The sequence below is a fragment of the Thermobia domestica genome, chromosome 10, assembly GCF_964235325.1.
Source record: "Thermobia domestica chromosome 10, izTheDome1.hap1.1, whole genome shotgun sequence".
NCBI classification, from domain to species: Eukaryota; Metazoa; Arthropoda; class Insecta; order Zygentoma; family Lepismatidae; genus Thermobia; species Thermobia domestica.
Window position 1 is genome coordinate 138,037,647 of NC_137463.1, and position 20,664 is coordinate 138,058,310.

General features: G+C 36.2%; 2 protein-coding genes across 5 annotated transcripts in view; one reads left to right on the forward strand and one right to left on the reverse strand.

The window, feature by feature from the left end:
• Positions 1-20,664, forward strand: part of LOC145662734 (uncharacterized) — a gene marked incomplete in the record, with an annotated part of 1,843,005 nt that overhangs the window by 1,448,811 nt on the left and 373,530 nt on the right. Inside the window, 1 exon segment of the mRNA XM_081728599.1 lies at positions 4,159-4,356. Within this exon segment, the coding sequence (XP_081584725.1) occupies positions 4,159-4,356 (198 nt within the window).
• Positions 1-20,664, reverse strand: part of LOC145662735 (uncharacterized) — a 206,600-nt gene that overhangs the window by 118,482 nt on the left and 67,454 nt on the right. The window lies entirely within an intron of this gene.

Sequence of the window (20,664 nt, forward strand, 5' to 3'; positions counted from 1 at the left end):
TTGCTAACAGAATATTTGAAAGGATTTTATAGGATGTTGACAGAAGAGAAATGCCTCGATAATTATTACAGTCAGTTTTGTCGCCTTTCTTGTGAATTGGAACAATGATTGATTCTTTCCACTCTTGTGGCAATTCTTCCTTGTTCCAGATAAGGAGAATGAGTTACTAGGAAACATTTTAAGAAGCAATGCCTTTCAAAGGTAAAAATCACTGTCCGATGATCATCTTTTAATACCTCCATTAGCAGAATAGACTGATATGTCTTTCTCCTATATCATCTTTTTAAAACCATATACGTTATCCGGATATTATCCTTTATCCTTCATCCGTATATTATCCGCTATCCGAATGTTCTACTACCCGGATATTATCCGTTATCTGAATTTTATCCATCATCCGGATAAATTCATTATCCGGTTATTATCCGCCATCCGGATATATCGATATCCGGATATATCCGTTATCCGGATATTATCCGTTATCCGGATATTATCCGTCATCCGTTATCCGGATATTATCCGTTATCCGGATATTATCCGTCATCCGTTATCCGGATATTATCCGTTATCCGGATATTATCCGTCATCCGTTATCCGGATATTATCCGTTATCCGGATATTATCCGTCATCCGTTATCCGGATATTATCCGTTATCCGGATATTATCCGTCATCCGTTATCCGGATATTATCCGTCATCCGGATCTTATCCGTTATCCGGATATTATCCGTCATCCGGATATTATCCGGTATCCGCTATCCGGATATTATCCGTTATCCGTCATCCGTTTTGTTATCCGTCATCCGGATATTGCAAATCCGGATAAGTTTCTATCCGATATCCGAATAAAAAATTATCCGGATATGGCCATCCCTATTTTGAACCCAAGTAGCTGCAATGACAGTTTCCTGCTTTCACACTTTTTAAACAAATCGCCCCAACCGGAGTATTGTTCGCCACTGGCACCTCATCTCCTTTCGACGTATTCCAAATACTACAGGAACACGAACAGAAAAATACTGACGACCTTTAAATTTCCAACCTTGCTCTTCAGAGGATTCGAATCCCTAGTGAATTGCGCCTCATGATCAGCAGCCTCTCATTTCTCATATGAACATAAGAAAACAAACTAGTAATTATGGAACATAAACATAGAACTGTCTATTTCTACACGTGTTGATACAATTTAAAGAAGGTGACATTAATTTCTGTCGTCTTTTCTTCTTTGGAAATTAGAAGTTGTGGTAAAAACGAAATGTAAATAAATTGGTCAATCCCTGCAACCGATGACCAGCACCGTAACTTAGATTTTTCTGAGGGTGCAAGCATTAATAAGCTTATTTGGGCCCCCTGGAAAAATTGTTATTCTAATTCTTGGGCCAAATCTTTCCAATTTTCTCTTAATCCCACACTGGAAGGTCTGCGGTTCCGTTAGTTACTACCTGGGCCCATTCTGTACACGACAAAATTATTAAGGAGACAATATTGATAAATCTCAAAGCCAAACGAATAAATATTATTTCTAGAGCCGCTAATAGTAGGCATTTTTTACTGAAATGGGTCCACGACTCATTTTTGTTCTACTTACTTTTTGTGTGCTGTTTTGATTATGTAATGTGGCGACCCTATTTGATGCCTCATATCTAATTTCATGTTCCTATCGTATATGGAGTAAGAAAATTTTGTCTGATGATGGGGCCCGTCGAACTGCGGAAGCTTCTCTGGGGGGAGGCAGGTGCCCCCTGCCCCCATAAGTTATGGCTCTGCCGATGGCGTAGCCTTAACTTGAAGAACGTTTCGTGATATTTTCCTCATTGAGGAATGTCTATACAACTTGTTTTTAGTTAAACAAGGAAATCTCGAGTAAGTTATTAAGACACACAAACTCCTTATATTTTCTTGTTTATATTTTTATTTATATTTTGTTTATATTTGTTTGTTTTTGTTATATTTGAGTATCTTGTTTAGGTTTTTACCATGAAACAACTTTAACTAGGTATTAGTTTGGGTGGAAGTCTAAATGGCGTGATGGGTAAGGGTATAGCGCATTGAAGTTCTATTTGGTGGACCTGGGTTCGAATCCCGGCGAGGCTAAAAATTTTTCAAGTGTTTCTGTTTCAATTTCAATTTCAATGCATACTCAGTGTGACATGCAAGATCTTCTCTCCTTCAGAAAGAAAAAGATGTTGGAATGAGGAGAATTCGAGAGGGTCTCTCAGTGGAGGCAATTATTTACAAAGTTATTTCCAGTAGTTGTTCTGGATTTGATATTTTCAGCTACTTTGAAGCATTTTCTGATTCATGCGCGGTCAGTATATTTACTAAGTGTTTTTATATCTTTGAATATACAGTATATAATGAAAAATACACTACATACAAAACAATAGTGTGATTAACATATGATGTTCATTGGACAACACGCTCTGAAGCAGTGAAATTGATCCCAGAATGGAGAAATGTTTCGTGCGTAATCTACTGACAATTTTACTTCCATACAGACTTGACTCAGTGCTACCAACTGCTGTCAGTGCCGAGAAAAGTTACGTGTATTTTAGGTTGATCTGTCTAGGCGTTCTGACAACTGCAAAAGCCCTGGACCCCAAGTAATGGAATTAGAGCGCTTAGGGGGGGAATTACTTTTGTGGCTAGGTGTACATTTACGTTTATAATTAGTACATGAGATGTAAATAATGAAATCAAGGAAACATACTTTAAAAAGTTTTCATGAAATGTGTATACAACGGAATAAATATCTTTTTGCTAAAACTAACACATGTACAAATAAATTACGGTAGTTTTAATTAAACGTTTCAGTTTAACTTCCCATGAGTATGTCCGTTAGTCTAAGAGAGACCGATGATTTAGGCAGGTGAATGATAATAGGAGAATTGGTGGAATGATCGTGTGGGAGGAAACAGGAGTACCCGTGAAAACCCACGGGCACGATGTTGCTCAGCTTACGTGGCCGGGAATCGAACCAGGGACCCCAAGAACCCTAAGTAAGCGTTCTACCACTGAGTCACTGTCCTCCCCCCCGTTGTTTTAGTTAATAATAGCTTAATATATTACGTTTGTGTAAGTTGCATTGTAAACAGTAGGTATTTAAGTTCGTTCACTTGGCATTTACATTCGTAACTTGCCGTTCTTCCTACCGCCATGAAAGCTTTTCTTTCATATACTATATATTCGATACTGAATATGATGGATGCAAGCACGTAACACGCGACTCAGCTATTCAGGATATAAAGATATCAATAAAGGGTTTGGAAGCTTATAAATATATATATGTACAGTGTATTTGACAAAGAACTCCCTAGTTTTAATGTGTCCTAGAATCTGTACAAAATGGCATACACTATTCTAGTTTCTGGTTTTTTCTATTCATCAACTCTCCAAGTTTGGCTGCCCTGCAATTGACAGATCAGCTTGACCTTGAGACGGCACCAGTGTTGCTTTTTCCTCTGTTTCCTCAGTTCAGTCCAGGCAGAGGTGCAGTACAGTGCAACTCAGCAACAATGTGTACTCCGCAACAGAAAGCGCAGTGTGTTATTTGTTTTGTGAAAACTGAGTCAGTTATAACAGTGCAACCAGCAAAAACTATCCGTCATTGGTTAAAGTCTTTCAAGGAAACCGGTAGTGTTTTAAAAGCAAAATCACCAGGTAGAACGAGAACTTCTGAACATGTTGTTGAACAGATCCGTGTTTCTTATGTTCGGAGCCCAAAGAAGTCATTGACCAGACGTAGTCTACAATTAGGAGAGACATCAAGCATTTACGGGAGAGAATCGTCGCGGCGGTTGGGACAGTTATACCTGAAATGTTGGTGAATTCGTGGGGAGAATTGGAATATCGTCTCGAGGTGTACAGGGACACAAACGGATCCCACGTTGAAGTCTACCTACATTAAACAAAACTTGAAAGAATTCTCTTTCATGATATGTACTCATTAATGTAAGTTTTCATCCGTTTCCCAATTAAATTTATACTTAAAACTAGGAAGTTCTCTTTCAAACATCCTGTATTACTGTTTTGAACACTCTCACAAATCAAAACACTTACGTTATGACATTTAATAATGGAGACAATATAACAAAATTCCCTGTGAGATGTAAGCTTTAATGATTTAAGTGACTAATAGTTTCTGCTTGATTTTTACAGCCCTTGCTTGCGCTCGCCTGCCATCGCCACAGCATGGGAAGATACTGCCGCCAACTTGCTCAACGGGCAAGACCTTTCCTGGTCAATATTGCATCTTCACTTGTCGAATGGGGTACAGGGTGGTGGGAAGAGCTGTGCTAACATGTCTTCATTCCCAAGAGTGGAGTCCTCCTCCTCCTTTTCCTTTTTGTGAAAAAGGTGCTTATTTGGGCAATTGGTATTTTGATATCACTGGTATATTCAAGTTTCCAGTCTTTTCACTGAATGACATACTATCCTTCCAGATGTAACATTTGCATGCACCTAAATCTAATAACTTCTAATAATAATTTAAAAATATCAAATCCATTCCTATCACGAAACTTGAAATTACATGTTTGAAACTAATGCACATATATTTACTTACCTGTTCTCCATCCTTGTGAATGTATAAAAGCATCAATATTCCTAACATTTTAATATATTGGGAAATAATAATATTTTATGTATTCGACCATAGTTAATGAACTAGGACCATTTCTTGAATGATCCTTCTTCGTGAGTCCTTAAATCGCGAAAATAATTGTTTCAATTTTGTTTCCTACAGAAGGGCAACTTCCAGTCTTGATATGATTCACTTTTTATTGATTTGCACATGACACTATTTCTAACTGTTAGACTAATTCCATCATCCAATCTCCACAACTGTTTACATAGTTTATTTTTTATTTCTTAATCATATATGAAACTGTATACGTATATGAATATGTATATGTATATGAAAAAAATACACTGTCAATATTTCTGAGCATGATGTTTACCGTAATTTGTGTCAGCGTTAGAGCTAATTATAATTTTTACACTGATATATTTACTTTTTAGCCGGGCGTCAAGATCGACTAATGTAAGGCATTAGGCTAGCAGTCAGAACGTGATATTATGTATTATCCTTCCCCCTATTTCCTTCATTACGATCATGCATTTCTTGTGCCATCTTTAGTTTAAAGTACAAACATAATTTTGAATGTGATAATCACAACGAAAAACATCTGATTTCCGACTTTTGCAACCTAATAGCCGAACTAAAATCCTCAATTACTTTACTAAGAAGAGTCCCAAGAAGTGCTCGGTCATCTGTAGCTACCTCTCTCTATGATGTCATCCGTCGTATTGTAAACAGAAATGACTTAGACACATGGATGGATCTGTTATTATTGACGTATGCAGTACTCAATGTTCCGTCAGAATCAGATCAAGTTGAAAACTTAAGGACTTGGGTCAAGCAACAAGTTTGCGAATGGAATGATTCTCACCGAGATGCGTTACCCCATGGTTATTCAAAAAATACAAACGCAAATCTCAACATTCTTCTGACTCCACATCCTTTAACACCAAAGGAATCGAAAACAAACTCAAGGATGGAGACATAAAAGGTGCAGTCAGATTACTAATTTCTGAAGATATCATCGCCACACCTAATGCATCTGTTTTAGAAGCACTTAAGGAGAAGCACCCTTCACATTCAGACACCTTTTCATTACCAGACTCTCCTAAAGATCACCTTAATATACCAAGAGTTTCAGTTTCTGAATTACGATACGCTGTAAAATCCTTCCCATCTGGATCAGCTGGAGGTATTGATTCTTAAGGATCTACTTTTACATCATGAATCAGATTCAAAAGAAGGATTAACTACGATGGTTCTAGAATTATTTCATGTAATCCTTTGAGGTAATATACCTCAGGAAATAAGACCAATCTTTTTTGGAGCATCACTGATTGCGCTTAATAAGAAGAGCGATGGAATTCGACCAATTGCAGTGGGGACCATTTGGAGAAGAATATCAGCAAAAGGTATATGTTCCAGAGTTTAAGAATCCGTCGTAACTTTTCCTTTACCCTCACCAATTGGGAATATGCGTTCCCAATGGAGCCAAGCCGCAGCACGTGCAGCTCGCATAAACTTTTTTACTCCCCATTCACAACAAAAGGCTTTTTCTGAAATTAGGCTTTCGTAACGCTTTTAATGAACTGAACTAAGACGCTATGCTACTCACAATTAAAACTAATTTTCCATCGATTTATCACTATGTATATCAATGTTATGCGCAACCAAGTAACTTATTTCTAGGTGATAAGATTATACTCTCGCAACGTGGAGTACAACAAGGCGATCCTTTAGGTCCCGCTTTGTTCGCCATGACAATTCAGTCCATAGTGTCTAGGATTAATACTGAATTAAATATCAGTATATCCTATAGCAGGATAGCAGGATATCCTGACACAGTTATAACTAAACTACACAATATCCGAACTATGGTAGCAGACATCGGAATACGCTTAAATTTTATGAACTGTGAAGTAGGATTTTTAGGAATTTCGCAAGATCGAATGGAAGTGTTATATTCACAATTTAAAAATTTAGCACCGGGTAAAAAACTTATCACAACTCGCCAGCCTTTCTACTTGGTGCAGCCCTTTCACCTGAGGCAACACGTAATTTGTTAGTTGAGAAAACTAAAAAGTTAGATTCTTTTTTGTCACGCCTGGCTCTAGTCTCAGCACATTCAGCTTTTTATCTCCGTGCGTCATTCTGCATATCAAGAGTAATCTATTTTTTACGCTGTTCTACTTCTTGGCGTGAAGTCGATTTACTAGAGAAGTTTGACACCGTTCTGAGATGTGGACTTGAATCGATACTCAACTGTAACCTAAATAGCAACGCATGGATCCAGGCCTCCCTTCCAGTTGATTCTGGAGGTCTTGGTATTCGTCGGGCTGTCGATTTGGCGTATCTTTCATTTTTAGTGTTGCTCTATGGCTCCGTGCATACCATTGAGATACTCGTCAACCAACTGAATGAGCCTCACATAGAATCTGATGTCCAAGACTGCATGTCCTCCTAAAATAACGGGCAGAAGTTCGCAATCAATTTGGGACCAGCCAATAATCAAATGATATCAATCAGTGCTATTACAAGAAGCAGACAGTCAAGAGTATTCGCATTGCAGTTGCACTTCGCCTAGGAGTAGACATCTGTGAATCACACAACTGTTCTAAATGTGGTGCATCAGTCAAGCAGAATGCTCACACGGTCTATCTTATATAAGTAGCTCCGGAAGACATGTAAGGCATTCGAACGTGAATGACATTATCTGGAGAACACTCACATCGGCGGAAGTTCCATCTCTTCGAGAACCTGAGGGGTGTAACAGATCTGATGGCAAAAGACCAGATGGCTTGACGCTGGTACCATGGAAGAGGGGAAGGATTCTTTTCTGGGATTTTACCTGCTCTGACACTTTCGCGTCATCTAATCTCACTCTTTCTTCATCTCGAGAAGGAGCTATTGCAGCCCGCTGAGAATGCGAGAAAAGAAGAAAATATTACGATCTGCTCGATAGATACATGTTCCTGCCCGTAGCCATTGAATCGAGCGGCACTTGGAGTCTCGAAGGGCTCAATTTCATCAAAGAAGTAGGCCAACGTATTGAACACCTTACTGGTGAAAAGCGGGCTACTACTTTTCTGATACAACGTATCAGCATATCAGTTCAGCAAGGAAATGTGGCTTCCATTTTAGGTACATTGCTTCCTCGAAAATTATTAGAAGAAATTTTCCTTTTATAACTAACTGTTCAGAATTTGCTGTTTACCTTTTTGTAAACAAAATGTCAAATATGTTCCAATTTATAGAAAGTTACTGTCCTTAACTAAACAATGATTTATAGAAAGAAGGAAATTTACATTAGGTATTTGTATCACGGTTCGTATTCACTGGAGTAAAATCGAATCTTCTTTCAAAAAAACATAATTTTAAATCTTAAAAATAAAATAAGTTCATTTTCCAACTTTTACAGATAGAATTACGTGCTTTAAACGGTGTATATTATAGGTTAGAAAAGTGACATGCCGAGAACATTAGTAAGTCACAGAACTATCGGTATGACTTTTCAATAGCGAAAAGCCTAAATTAAATCTCTATATTAACTAATAAATAAGAAGGCAATTAACATTAGAATTGTGGACTCGAAAATGTTGCGATTAACCTGAAATTGCGGTTAGTAATATTGATTTTTAACGAACATAGAAGTGTTACAATCAATGAATAACCTCTATGAGCTCCTGAATGAAAGAAATTGAAAGAACGCTCAGTATGCGAACGTAAGAGTACCCGATCTTGTTATCTTTCTAGTTATCTATTCATATATAAAAACGGTACTGAAATCATCACGTTTGCTAATAATGTTTCAGACAAATGAATCACAGAGCTCTCATTTACTCTGTATATATATATATATATATATATATATATATATATATATATATATATATATATATATATATATACAGTTTACAAAATAGAGCATAAGTGGGTCTTCAAGGAAGCAGACAGTGGTGACGCATAATAGATGTTTCCGAGTTTCAAAGATGCCAAATTATGAGGACGCGGTTAATTTGTACAAGTATATCAAGATGGCTATTGTATTAACGAAACATCATGTTCATTGTTCCTTACGAGCATAGATACGTCAAAAGAACAGTGTTCAACGTGATGAGAACTACAGAACTCCTGGAAGATAACATTGGCGAAAGGTAATAGTGGGAAAAGAGAAGCCCCAGTAACAGGACTCGTCAAGCACTAAAAAGAATAACCTGGAATCGTAGAGCGAATACATCGAAATTAAGTGCGAAACTCAAAGAACCGCTGGAACAGCCGACTACCATAATTGTAGTCTGATAGAAGTCCCAAAACATAAGAATCCATGCTTTAGTGCGAAAAAATGTTTCCGACGATATGCAATTTGGGCCGTTAGTATTGGATTTGCTGCGCGCATTCAGGAGTTGGTTCGTGAGAACGCAGATTTTCTTTACAATTTGATTATGAGTGATAATGCACACTTCCACTTTCATGGGCACGTAAATAAACATAATTACAGACTTTGGAGTATCGATATTCCACAAGGTATCCACGAACGTCCATTACAGTCTGTGAAGTGTATAGTATGGTCTGGTTAAATGTTCTTGAGAATCATTGGGCCTTACTTCTTTGAAGATGGCAATGGCAATTTAGATACCGCCACCGGTGTTCCATACCAGGCTATGATTCAAGAGGTTTCGCACCCTGCAGTGGAGAATATGTAAGACGTTTGGTTCCAGTTTGGTGGTGCCACAGCACAAGCATCCAAGGATATAATTGAACTTGTGCGAATCATTTTTCGGCATCGAATAATTTCTTGAAATGCAGACATTCCTTGGCCACTATGATCGCTAGATTTAGCGACACCAGACTTTTACTTTCGTTGTCACCTCAAAGAATATTTTATTGGCTATATGCCAATAAACTTTAAACGATACATCCGCTCGGAAATCCAAGCGATTACTCTGGCAACTTTGAAAAGTCTAATGGAGAATGTTGTGGCAGGAGCATGCGAACTGCATCATGGTGGACATTTACGTGATATTATGTTCCACGCGTAGATGACATAAATCTCTCATATGTAATGTATGTTATACCAGCATTTCAATACATATTGCTGCCATACGATAGGAATTATGCTATATTGAAACCTCCTCGTATATTATGCACTATCCCGAATATTAAAAAGAAAATGTTAAACTTGATATTTCATTCCGTGTAGTGTGAATTCCTGTCACCACGAAATGGCGCGGTCTCAGGTTGCGGATCGAGGAGAAGGCCTTTAGATATAGATATTAGCTGCGAATATAATGAATAAGCAGTCCCGGACAGACAACAAGGAATGGTCCTCCAGCTTGGGGTTTGGGTGAGTCTAACAATCTCATCTTGTAAAATAAATGAACTTGTTCAGAAACATTCACAGAAGCCTCGGACCAGGACTGATAACTTTGCACGACCTCAACAAAAGAGCATGGACATGCGATTTGGAACATGAAATATTAGAAGTCTTTATAGGGCAGGCGCGTTAAAATCCGTAACGAGTGAGTTAGAGAAACACAGAGTGGTCGTAGTAGGAGTTCAGGTTGGAAGGAAATAGAGCTATGGCGTCCGGAAATTTTACATTCTTTTATGGGGAAAGAAGTAAAAATCACCAATTAGGAACAGGATTTTTCGTTCACAAACGATTAATACTGTATCAGCAATTAAAAAGTTTGAATTTGTTAATAGACTTTCCTTTATTACTCTTAAGGGTCGGTGGTGTGATATTGTTGTTTTAAATTTACATGCCCCGACAGAAGATAAGGAGGATAGTTTTTACGAAGAAGTGGAACAGATATTTGACCAACTCCCGCGATACCATATAAAAATTCTATTAAGGGAATTAAATCCGAAGGTAGGACGAGAGGATATTTTCAAACCGAATATAGGGAAAGAACGTCTGCATAAAGAAGATAATGACAATGGTGTTTGACTCGTGGACTTCGCACGTGATCAATACAAAATTCCCACATCGCAATCATAAATATACTTGGACCTCAGCAGACGGAAGACACATAATCAAATTGATCACATTTAAGTAGATAGAAGAAGACAATCTAGCATAACTGATATTCGGTCGTTCAGAGGACCTGATTGTGACAGTGGTGACTACCTGGTAGTAGCGATAACAAGAGAGAGATTATCGGTAAAAAAAGTAAATATTCAATGTCTGAAAACGAAAAGATGTAATTTAAAGAAATTAGAAGAGAGACAAGTAAGAGAGGAATACCAGATTGAAATTTCCAATGATTCTCAAGTTTAGAAGATTCTGAAGGGACTAGTATTCAGATACTTGGACTGAACTCAGAGGTAGCATTAAAATTTCAGCAAAAGAAAAATTCGGACACACGGAAATATGTAAGAACAAACCATTGTTCGCCCAGGAATGCATTAAACTAGCAGAGAAGACAAAACAGGCAAATTTACGTTGACTACAAAATCCGAATGAATTAACTACACAAAATTTCGTAGACATTAGGCGGTAAACTTCCAAAACTTTTAGAACAGAGAAACGCAATTAATTTGAAAACTAAAATTAAGGATCTTGAAGATAATAGTTTAAAAAAAAACATTTGGGGCATGTATAAGAGAATCAACGAATTTAAGAAAGGCTATCAACCGCGTGCTTATATATTAAAGAAAACCGACGGAACAGCTCACACTGATGCAAATAGTATCTCAAATAGATAGAAAGATTTCTTCGAGGATTTGTTTAACACGCAGCCACAAACTAATGTGCGTAGAGAAAGGAAAATGCACACCGCGTAACCGTATATTCGAGAACCTAACCGAATAGAAGTAGAAATCGCTACAAAGAAATTAAAGAAGTACATCTACGGTTGTAGACGAAATTCCGACTGGGACGAAATTTACAAGAAAAGCGATAAAATTGATTGTAATAATTATTAAGCCTTTCTTTTCTGTCAACATCCTATAAAATCCTTTCAAACATTCTATTAGCAAGACTAACCCCATACGTAGATGAAATTATTGGAGATTATCAGTACGGATGTAAACGAAATCGCAGTACGGATTTAGACGAAACCGATCAATTATCGATCAAATATTTACCATTCGTCAAATAGTCGAAAAGAATTGGGAATTTAATACCCCGGAACATAAATTATTTATTAATTTTAAAAAGGCTTACGACTCGGTTAGAAGAGAAACATTGTACAACATTCTTACAGAATTTGGAATACCAAAAAAGCTAATTAGATTAATTAAGGTATGTTTAAATGAATCCGAAAGTAAAGTCCAGGTAGGAATTTTTTATCCACGAGCTTTCACGTTGAGAATGGCCTGAAACAAGAAGATGTGTTGACACCATTATTATTCAATTTTGTTCTGGAGTACGCTATAAGGAAAATCAAAGATAGCAAACAGATCCTAGAGATGAATGATATTAATCAGGTTATGGCGTATGCTGATGATGTAAATTTAATACGGGATGATAGGAGAAAAATAGAAAGAAATGCAGAGGTCTTATTAAACGCTTGCAGGGACATGGGTTTATAAGTAAATGCAGAGAAAACAATACATGGAAGTTCGTCGAGATGCGTTACGGCAAATAATGGATACGTTAAAATATCAAATATTACTTTTGATAATGTGCATACTTTCAAATATTTAGGATTAATATTAATAGACGAAATAGTGCAGTCGCTTGGCACAAAAATATTTCTATTCTGGATACCAGTATGAAACTTGGCACATTTATTAACTATAACATGTTGAATGAAAATCCGCCGGGACACAAAACCGGTGATCACCCTGTCGCACAGAATTCAAGATGGCGTCCAAAATGGCGGCACAAACTGAAAGTACTCCAATTTTGCCGTTCTTCGAGCCAATTTATATGTTCATTGGCATGCTAAATTCAAATAACGCGCTTTTAAAAATATTAAGGTAATAGATTTACAAATATAAAGAATTATGCCATATTTACATCCATTTTAATGCAAAATTAAACATGCTATTTACTGTAATAACAACGAAAAAATTGTTTTTAAAATTTTGAATGACGTGTTCAGACCTTATAAGTAAATCCAAAGGTATTATTGTAGTTAAGTGTTAAATATGTGTTTTTAAGTAATCTCATGTTGTTTAAGTAATCTCACTAATCTCATGGACTGATATATTGGTTGATGCTAGAGTAACATCAACTGGACGAGCTGAATTACTTCTATCGTGCTCTCATGTCAAGCGCGCTCGCTATGCTCACCAAGTAACAGTGGCTGCACTATATATGTTGAAAACAGAAGCATACGAAGCATATAAATATATCAATGTCTCTGAAGGAATGTCATACAGTAGAGCATCGATTATCCGAACGTCGGTCAACCGAACGACCGCTTAACCGAACTGTGTACTTGCTCGCACCTGTTATGGTTTGCGATGGTTTGAAGCCCAAGACGAAAGTGACCACTGTCAGATATCTGTAATGAAAAAAGTACGTGACTTAGCTGTTCGTAAGCGTGTAAGCTTGCTTAGACAGACCAAAATAAAGGATTTTTTTAAACGTTAATTTTGTGTACTGTGTGTATTGTTCATGCAAAATGCGTATGTAATATGTACATATTTTTGTTTAATAAACTGTACCACATACTATATATTCCTACTAAAGTTGCCTTTGTACGTTACTTTGTAATGCTTAAAGAGATGCCTGTTTTTATGAATAAATTTACTGTACAGTACTTCTTTTTGGCAAATAAACATGTACAGTTCGATTATCCGAACAAACCAGTTTTCCGAACACCCATGTCCCCCAATTACTTCGGATAATCGACGCTCTACTGTATTTAGATTTTAACGAATGTTGTAATCTACGCAATGAAGAATCTCCGCAATTTATTTTCTGGTCAATAACTATGGAACTACAGATTATATCGCTCTCTTTCTTACAAAGTGTGCGTGAAGGAAATTTTGTACAATTCAAAACTATTCTATAAGATATATGTCCCTGGATGTTTGTTTTAGATCACACAAACTATGCCCGCTGGTTGCTAGTTTTCATCAGAACACTGAAAGAACTGGAGATGCGCCATCCGTTTATAGATAAAGAATTCATGAAAGGCAAATTCGTAAGCCAGAAGAGCAATCGAGCATTTTCAGCAATGGCGGATGATTATTTGCATGAGCAAAATAACAAACAAGTTAAAGGAATTGGTGGAGCAATAGGACTTTTTGACAAACCTGCTGCACTTTTGAAATGGATGGTTGCAGGGCTAGATGTTGTAAAAATGATATCTGACTTTGAAGAACAGTTTTCAGTTTTCGATGGTGAAGAAAATGCAGGTGATGAAAATGACGTGCAGCATAAGGAAAGCAGCAAAGCTTTTGAAAAGAGATATAAGAAACACGTTTTAGATGTTGTAGCTTCCTTTAGAAACTATGGTAACCCATTTGAAGAAGATATATTAACAACAGCAGCAAATATGTTCAACAAAAGATGCAGAGAAGTCGGTGAGAGAAGCCAGGAATCTTGGGAAGATGTCTGTATGAAAATTTTGTACAAGAGAGGTTTATTGAAGGGAAAATATCAATTCATACAGTAATTAAAAGGTGTAATTTACAACGATAACGTAACGTTGTATGTAATATTAACAATCTGTGCCAATTTACAGAAAGGGATCAGAGGCGAACTATTTGAGCAGTATTATGTATAAAGAAAAGAAAGACATATAGAGATTTCGAGACATTATTTTTGTAATCGGTAACTAATAAAAAAAGAGAGTTGTTACTATAGCAACGTCGTAAATAAATGTACATGTACGTGGACATCTTGTCGAAAAAATAAGTGTATGTATAAAGGTGTAGACATCTTGTTGTATATGCGGAAAGTTGATTATGTACGCTTCTCATGGTTTAGTATTAAAAACCAGCTAAGAAAGTGTTAAAACGTTTTGAATTATTTTGAAGATTACTAAAATACGAACCAGGACAGACCCTTACAAATTGGTGTCTCACCACCGGGAGTTATATAAGTGTCGTTTTGAAGCATAGTAAAGACGGCAAGCTTTCAACGCGACCTTAGTATTACCATATTGAGAAGTGGAAAAGTAATTCATCGAAATATGGCCATGAGTACAACAAGTAATAATATAATTGGTGAACAGAGTGTGTATCCTGAATTGACTCCTAGTGAAAATTTGACAGACATTTTAAAAGACTTGGCCCAACAAATAAGAAACCAGTCCGAACAAATAAGAAACCAGTCTGAACAAATAAGGAATCAGTCCGAGCAAATTAAGGATCAAGTACGAAAAGGTGATGATTTAGCCCAGCAAATGAGGAACCAGTCAGAGCAAATTCAACAGTTTGAAGAAAAATTGGACCAGAAAATAATACAGTTAGCTAATGATTTTGACGAAAAAATAGCGAAGTTGAATCAATGCAATGAAGACAGATGGGACCGTGTTCAACATCAGTTAAATCAGATGAACCAACATGTAGTGGAAAAATTTGAGAAGTATGAAGAGAAAATAGAAAAAGTAGTACAAAGGAACACGGAAATTCAAGAGTCAATGGATGTACTAGAATCAACGATTAATGCCCATGAAAATCATATTAAATTACTGCGAGACGAAGTAAATTTCATCAAGGAAAGATGTATTCCCGGAACTCCATTTCAGGATAACGAATGCACGAATCATCCTACAGCCACAGGTTGGGTACCTGATCGTCCTCCCAGAACAACTTTAGAACTGGATGGATCTTCGAGTGGTGCAGAGAGTAGTGAAAGAGAAGAAAGAGTGAGGCAAACATCCAGGCGCAAACACATCTCCAGTAGAGGTATGAAGACGTACACAGGTAAACAGTTGCGATTTAGCGAAGTTAAGTCGCTTACAAAATTTAGTGGCGTGCCAGAAGATATCCCCGCAAGGGCATTTCTCGAAAAATTTCAGGATGAATGTGAGCTCATGGGTGTAGATGAGTTTCAGTTTTTAAAATTATTACCGCACATCTTGTTACCACCCTGCTTAACATTGTTTAAAGCTATTAGAGGTAGTCTTCATACATATTCAGATTTTTAGAATGCTCTTCTATCAAATTATGAAAACGATTTTATGGTAGCGAATAGAGATGCCGTTTTGCGAACGAAGCATTACAATCCAAAGTTACACCGGAGTATTACTGAATTTGTAGTATTTACATGTCATGAGTTAAGATCATTAAATCCAAACCATCCGGAATCCCGAATTATAGCTTCCATTAGAATTTTATTGCCATTTCGACTACAACAGTTGTTTATGTCGGTGCAGTGCATTAACTTCAACCATTTAGTTATGCTTATTCAGAGTTATGAAAGTCAGTCGGCAATACAGAATAACAACAAAGTGCAGGATAGAGGTCAGGGTAATTATGCACGCAATCAGACACAATATGCTTCTGTTCGTAATGTAGAGATACAACCTGAAAATGATTCTAATGTCCGTAGTTTTAATAATAGAATGAATAGTTATAATGGTACCGGAAATCAAACGCAACCTAATCATAGAAATGGAGCTAGGAATTTTAGAAATAGCAACAGGAATTTCAGTAGAAGTAATAATTATCGCCGATTTTCACAAAATGAATTTGCAGATGGCAGGAATTTTGTAAATAGGAATCAAAATATGATATCCTATGAAAGAAAAGCATGTACACAAGATTGTGCTATACAATGTTGCTTAAATGAGCCATTCGAACGTATAACTTGAACTATCCAAAAGGCGTCCGATGGATTTGTATTAAATTGACCTTTGCTTACGTCTATGGTTAATATGTTCTTCAGTCGATTTATTATTAAAATGTGTGTTGAAAGTATAAAGCAAATCATTTACGGAATATTGACGAAATTAATTTATGGCAGTCAACTGAAAATATTATTGAATTTATTCCTTATAGTTTTGTTGCAATTTCCTTTTATAGCATTAATTGAGGAAATGTTAATTTGTGTTTCATGATAAGAAATTATCTAAAAGCTTTATTGTAAGACGCTACTATTGTTTTCGTGTTTTTATTCTATTCGAATTTCATGCGAATATTATAAATATTCAAGAATAAAAGATCCTAATTTTAATGTAAACATATGAAGGTAATGACAGACTTATATAAAATAGATGCACCTTATTATATGGAAAGAATAAGAATAATGAATATCGAATCTCTTAATTTTTCAAAGTTTATTAATGTATTAAATGATAATCATCAATGTGTTTATATGTTCTAATTTTGTTACCTTCTGATCCTATCAATATTTAATATTATGAAGATCTTTGTTTGTAAATAATGTTGTTTGTATATGAAGGAATAGTAAATTTGTACCCTAGAAAGAAACTATCAGTTAGGTTTAATTTTTGAAGTTATTAGTATTGAGATATATTGACAAATATAAAAATGTGTTATGTTATAATATATTATATATAAATGGAAAAGTAGAATATGTGTATTAGAGGTGATATTAAATATACGAGGGCTATTCAAAAGGTAAATGTTTCATGATATTTAACCCAGGGTTCTTTCCTTCATAGTAGAACTATTATGGAACTCCCGTCCGAGCGACATCTACAACGATAACGTAACGTTGTATGTAATATTAACAATCTGTGCCAATTTACAGAGAGGGGTCAGAGGCGAATTATTTGAGCAGTATTATGTATAAAGAAAAGAAAGACATATAGAGATTTCGAGACATTATTTTTGTAATCGGTAACTAATAAAAAAAGAGAGTTGTTACTATAGCAACGTCGTAAATAAATGTACATGTACGTGGACATCTTGTCGAAAAAATAAGTGTATGTATAAAGGTGTAGACATCTTGTATATGCGGAAAGTTGATTATGTACGCTTCTCATGGTTTAGTATTAAAAACCAGCTAAGAAAGTGTTAAAACGTTTTGAATCATTTTGAAGATTACTAAAATACGAACCAGGACAGACCCTTACAAATTTAGTGTTATTTAACAACAGAATGACAAAGGGGAAATCTAAACTTCAAATGCAAACATCAGTCCTGAGAAAGGACGCAAATATATTATGCAAATTGTATCTGGCGAGTCAGATTAGGCAACCTGACGTTACAACATTTTTTTCTCACGAAACTCCCCGTATCCTCCCTCTATTAGCGAGTTTGGCAAACTTCGCAAACCATCAAGAAAGTCTGACATTGATGGTCTGTAAACCATCATTACATGTTTATCTTCATATTTGTGATAATCATGATAGTGACTGTAGCATTTCATTTTTTTCGGCTATTATTATAGATGGTGCTGCCCTTATACATTCTCTTACTCCAGGTTCATCTAAAACATTTGGAGAATTTGCAACCAAAATATTTCGACCTGCCGTAGAATCTCACCTGCAGAAATTTAATAGAGTTGATGTAGTATTTGACAGATACTTGGCAAGAAGTCGTAAGGCAGACACTCGTTTGAAACGAGGTTCTGGAGAAAAAATGTTATTCAAAAGAACAACACCATTCCCAAGGGTATTTAGGAAATTTTTGCAAGTTGATGAAAATAAAAAGCAACTTTTATACTTATTTGCTTCTGAAATTGAATCACTGGAAGTTGGTTGTAAGGTTGTTATTTGCACTGATGAAGACCTCATAATTTGCGTAGGATCCTACCATAACAACAACCATCTCCTTGTTCACATGAAGAAGCAGATACAACAATTCTTCTACATGTGAAAGATGCAGTTTTATGTGGGCACAAAAATGTTGTAATTTCAACAGTAGATTCAGATGTAATAATAATTGCTGCGACGGCCCTGAAGGAGTTGCAGGCTCTCGATCTGCAGAACTTGTACTTTATTTACGGTGTTGGGAAAAACAGAAAACAGTTTTCATTCTGTGAAATGTTACAAAATTTATGTCCTGAAACTTCTGAAGCATTGCCGTTTTTGCATGCTTACACGGGTTGTGACACAGTATTTTCTTTTCATGGGGTTAGTAAAACTAAATCTTGGAATGTGTGGAAGATACTACCAGAACTAACGGACGTCTTTATTCGATTTTCTACCTCATTCATTTTATCTGATGATGATTTTGATATGATACAGTATTTTACAGTGCTTCTGTATGACACAATCAGCGCAACAAAAACAGTCAATGAATGCAGAATGATACTTTACACACAGAAGAATAGATCCCTTGAAAATATACCCCCTACTGAAGATGCTTTAAGATATCACTTGAAAAGAACAATGTTTCAAGCCAGTGTTTGGAGACAGTGTCTACAGCATCATTCCTGATGTTACCGACTGGGGATGGGAAGTCTCAGATTCCCCACCATGCTTACACCATTATGAACAGTTCTTCCAGAAGTATCAATGAAATGTTCGGAATTAACCTGTTGCCACTGCAAAACAATGTGTATGAACAAATGCAAATGTCAAAGCTTGAACATGCAGTGTACCGCCTTATGCTCTTGTGATGGACAATGTATACAGTGAGTGAGTTATTGATAGATGAGACTTAGACAAGCATTCCATCTCTAGTACAGAACGATTAAAATATAGTACTCTTTAAAATTGTTCGCAATTTCTTTTAAAAAAAGAAAGGAAGGAAGGAATATTCATTAAGGTTACATTCTTATTTTAGCAATTTTCGAAATAAAAAAGAATAGATTTGAAACACACTTTTGTACATATAATTTTATTTTTAATATTCTACTTGATGATGATAATGATAATGGGTGTCCTATCCGAGGGCAGGTAGTTGGCCCGAAGGTCCCTTGGCAAGGTGAACCCATGGTGGTCTTACCATTGCCTTCCATGGGATGAAGATGACGTTCTAAGGACGGCTCCTACAGTTTAACGAAGGATCCGAACCACTTGTGTCCCTACCGGGAATCGCACTCGGAACCCCTTGATTGCAAGGCGACGAGTAGAGCCACTCATCCACCAGGGACACTATATTCTATCTTAACACGCAATAATTCAACGCAATAATTTACTAAATGCTCCCATATTATTTAATTTTGCTCCCTTTACTTTCTATTTATCAGCCTGCTGCCAAAGAACTTCATTGCAATCATTATCCCCCTCCCCTCCTTTTATGACTTAATGGATCCGCCTATGGAACCCGAAGGTTCAGCTCCTATGACTTGTGTCCCGGTGGTTTTTTATTGTGTATTACCATCTAAATAACTATGCCAAATTTTATTCTGGTATCCAGAAAAGAAATATTCTTATTGAAATTTGTACAAAGCGACTGCACTAAAAAACATACTCACGAATAAATTAACTATCGATTAAAAGCAGGAAATTCTTGTTATTATTCAGTTCAGGATGGAGGAACGCTTTCAAAATCTTAACTGGAAGATCAATCGGAAAACTACCATTTGGATGACTTAGGAGCAGATGGGAGGACAATATTAAGATGGATCTCTCAGAAATAGGAACACAAAACAGAAACTAGATCCGTTAGCTAAGGAGAGCTTTTGTCAACGGTGCATTGAACCTTCGGGTTCCATAGGCCGGATCCATTAAGTTAGTTGGATTTAGTTAGTTAGATATTTCATTAGTAATTGCTGTAGGCCGCTGCTAATTCCACCAATAGCTCAATTGTTAGGCATTTTGATGTGCGCATGTAGCGCTTTTCTAAATGATTTGTGAAATGAACAAGTTTCGTTACGAACATTACATTTTAATTCTGTTAATGAATGGCATCCTTGTTTCAAGGTCGATGAAATTTGCTAATAAAAAAGAAATTCTTAATTCAAATGCATTTTTTTGCACCTTTACAATAAAAACTTGCATTCAATGGGCATACGTTGTTCAGCATATTACAAATATGTGATACGAAATAACAATTTTTACTATCCCATGACAAACCACGCAAGCATTTAGGAAGCTAATCAATTTATTCCTGATCCTAACGATTAATCATTAAATTCACTTGGCAATTTTACTAAACATGAAAATTTAATGTATCATCACATGCAATAAGACAAAATTCACATACCACACACTTTTCGGGTGAAACCTTAAATTTTTGAATGTCCACAATTTATGTTTTTAGGCAGACTGAAGTTTTACACGTACGTTACGTAATAACTGAAATAAGTCGTCCAATAAATT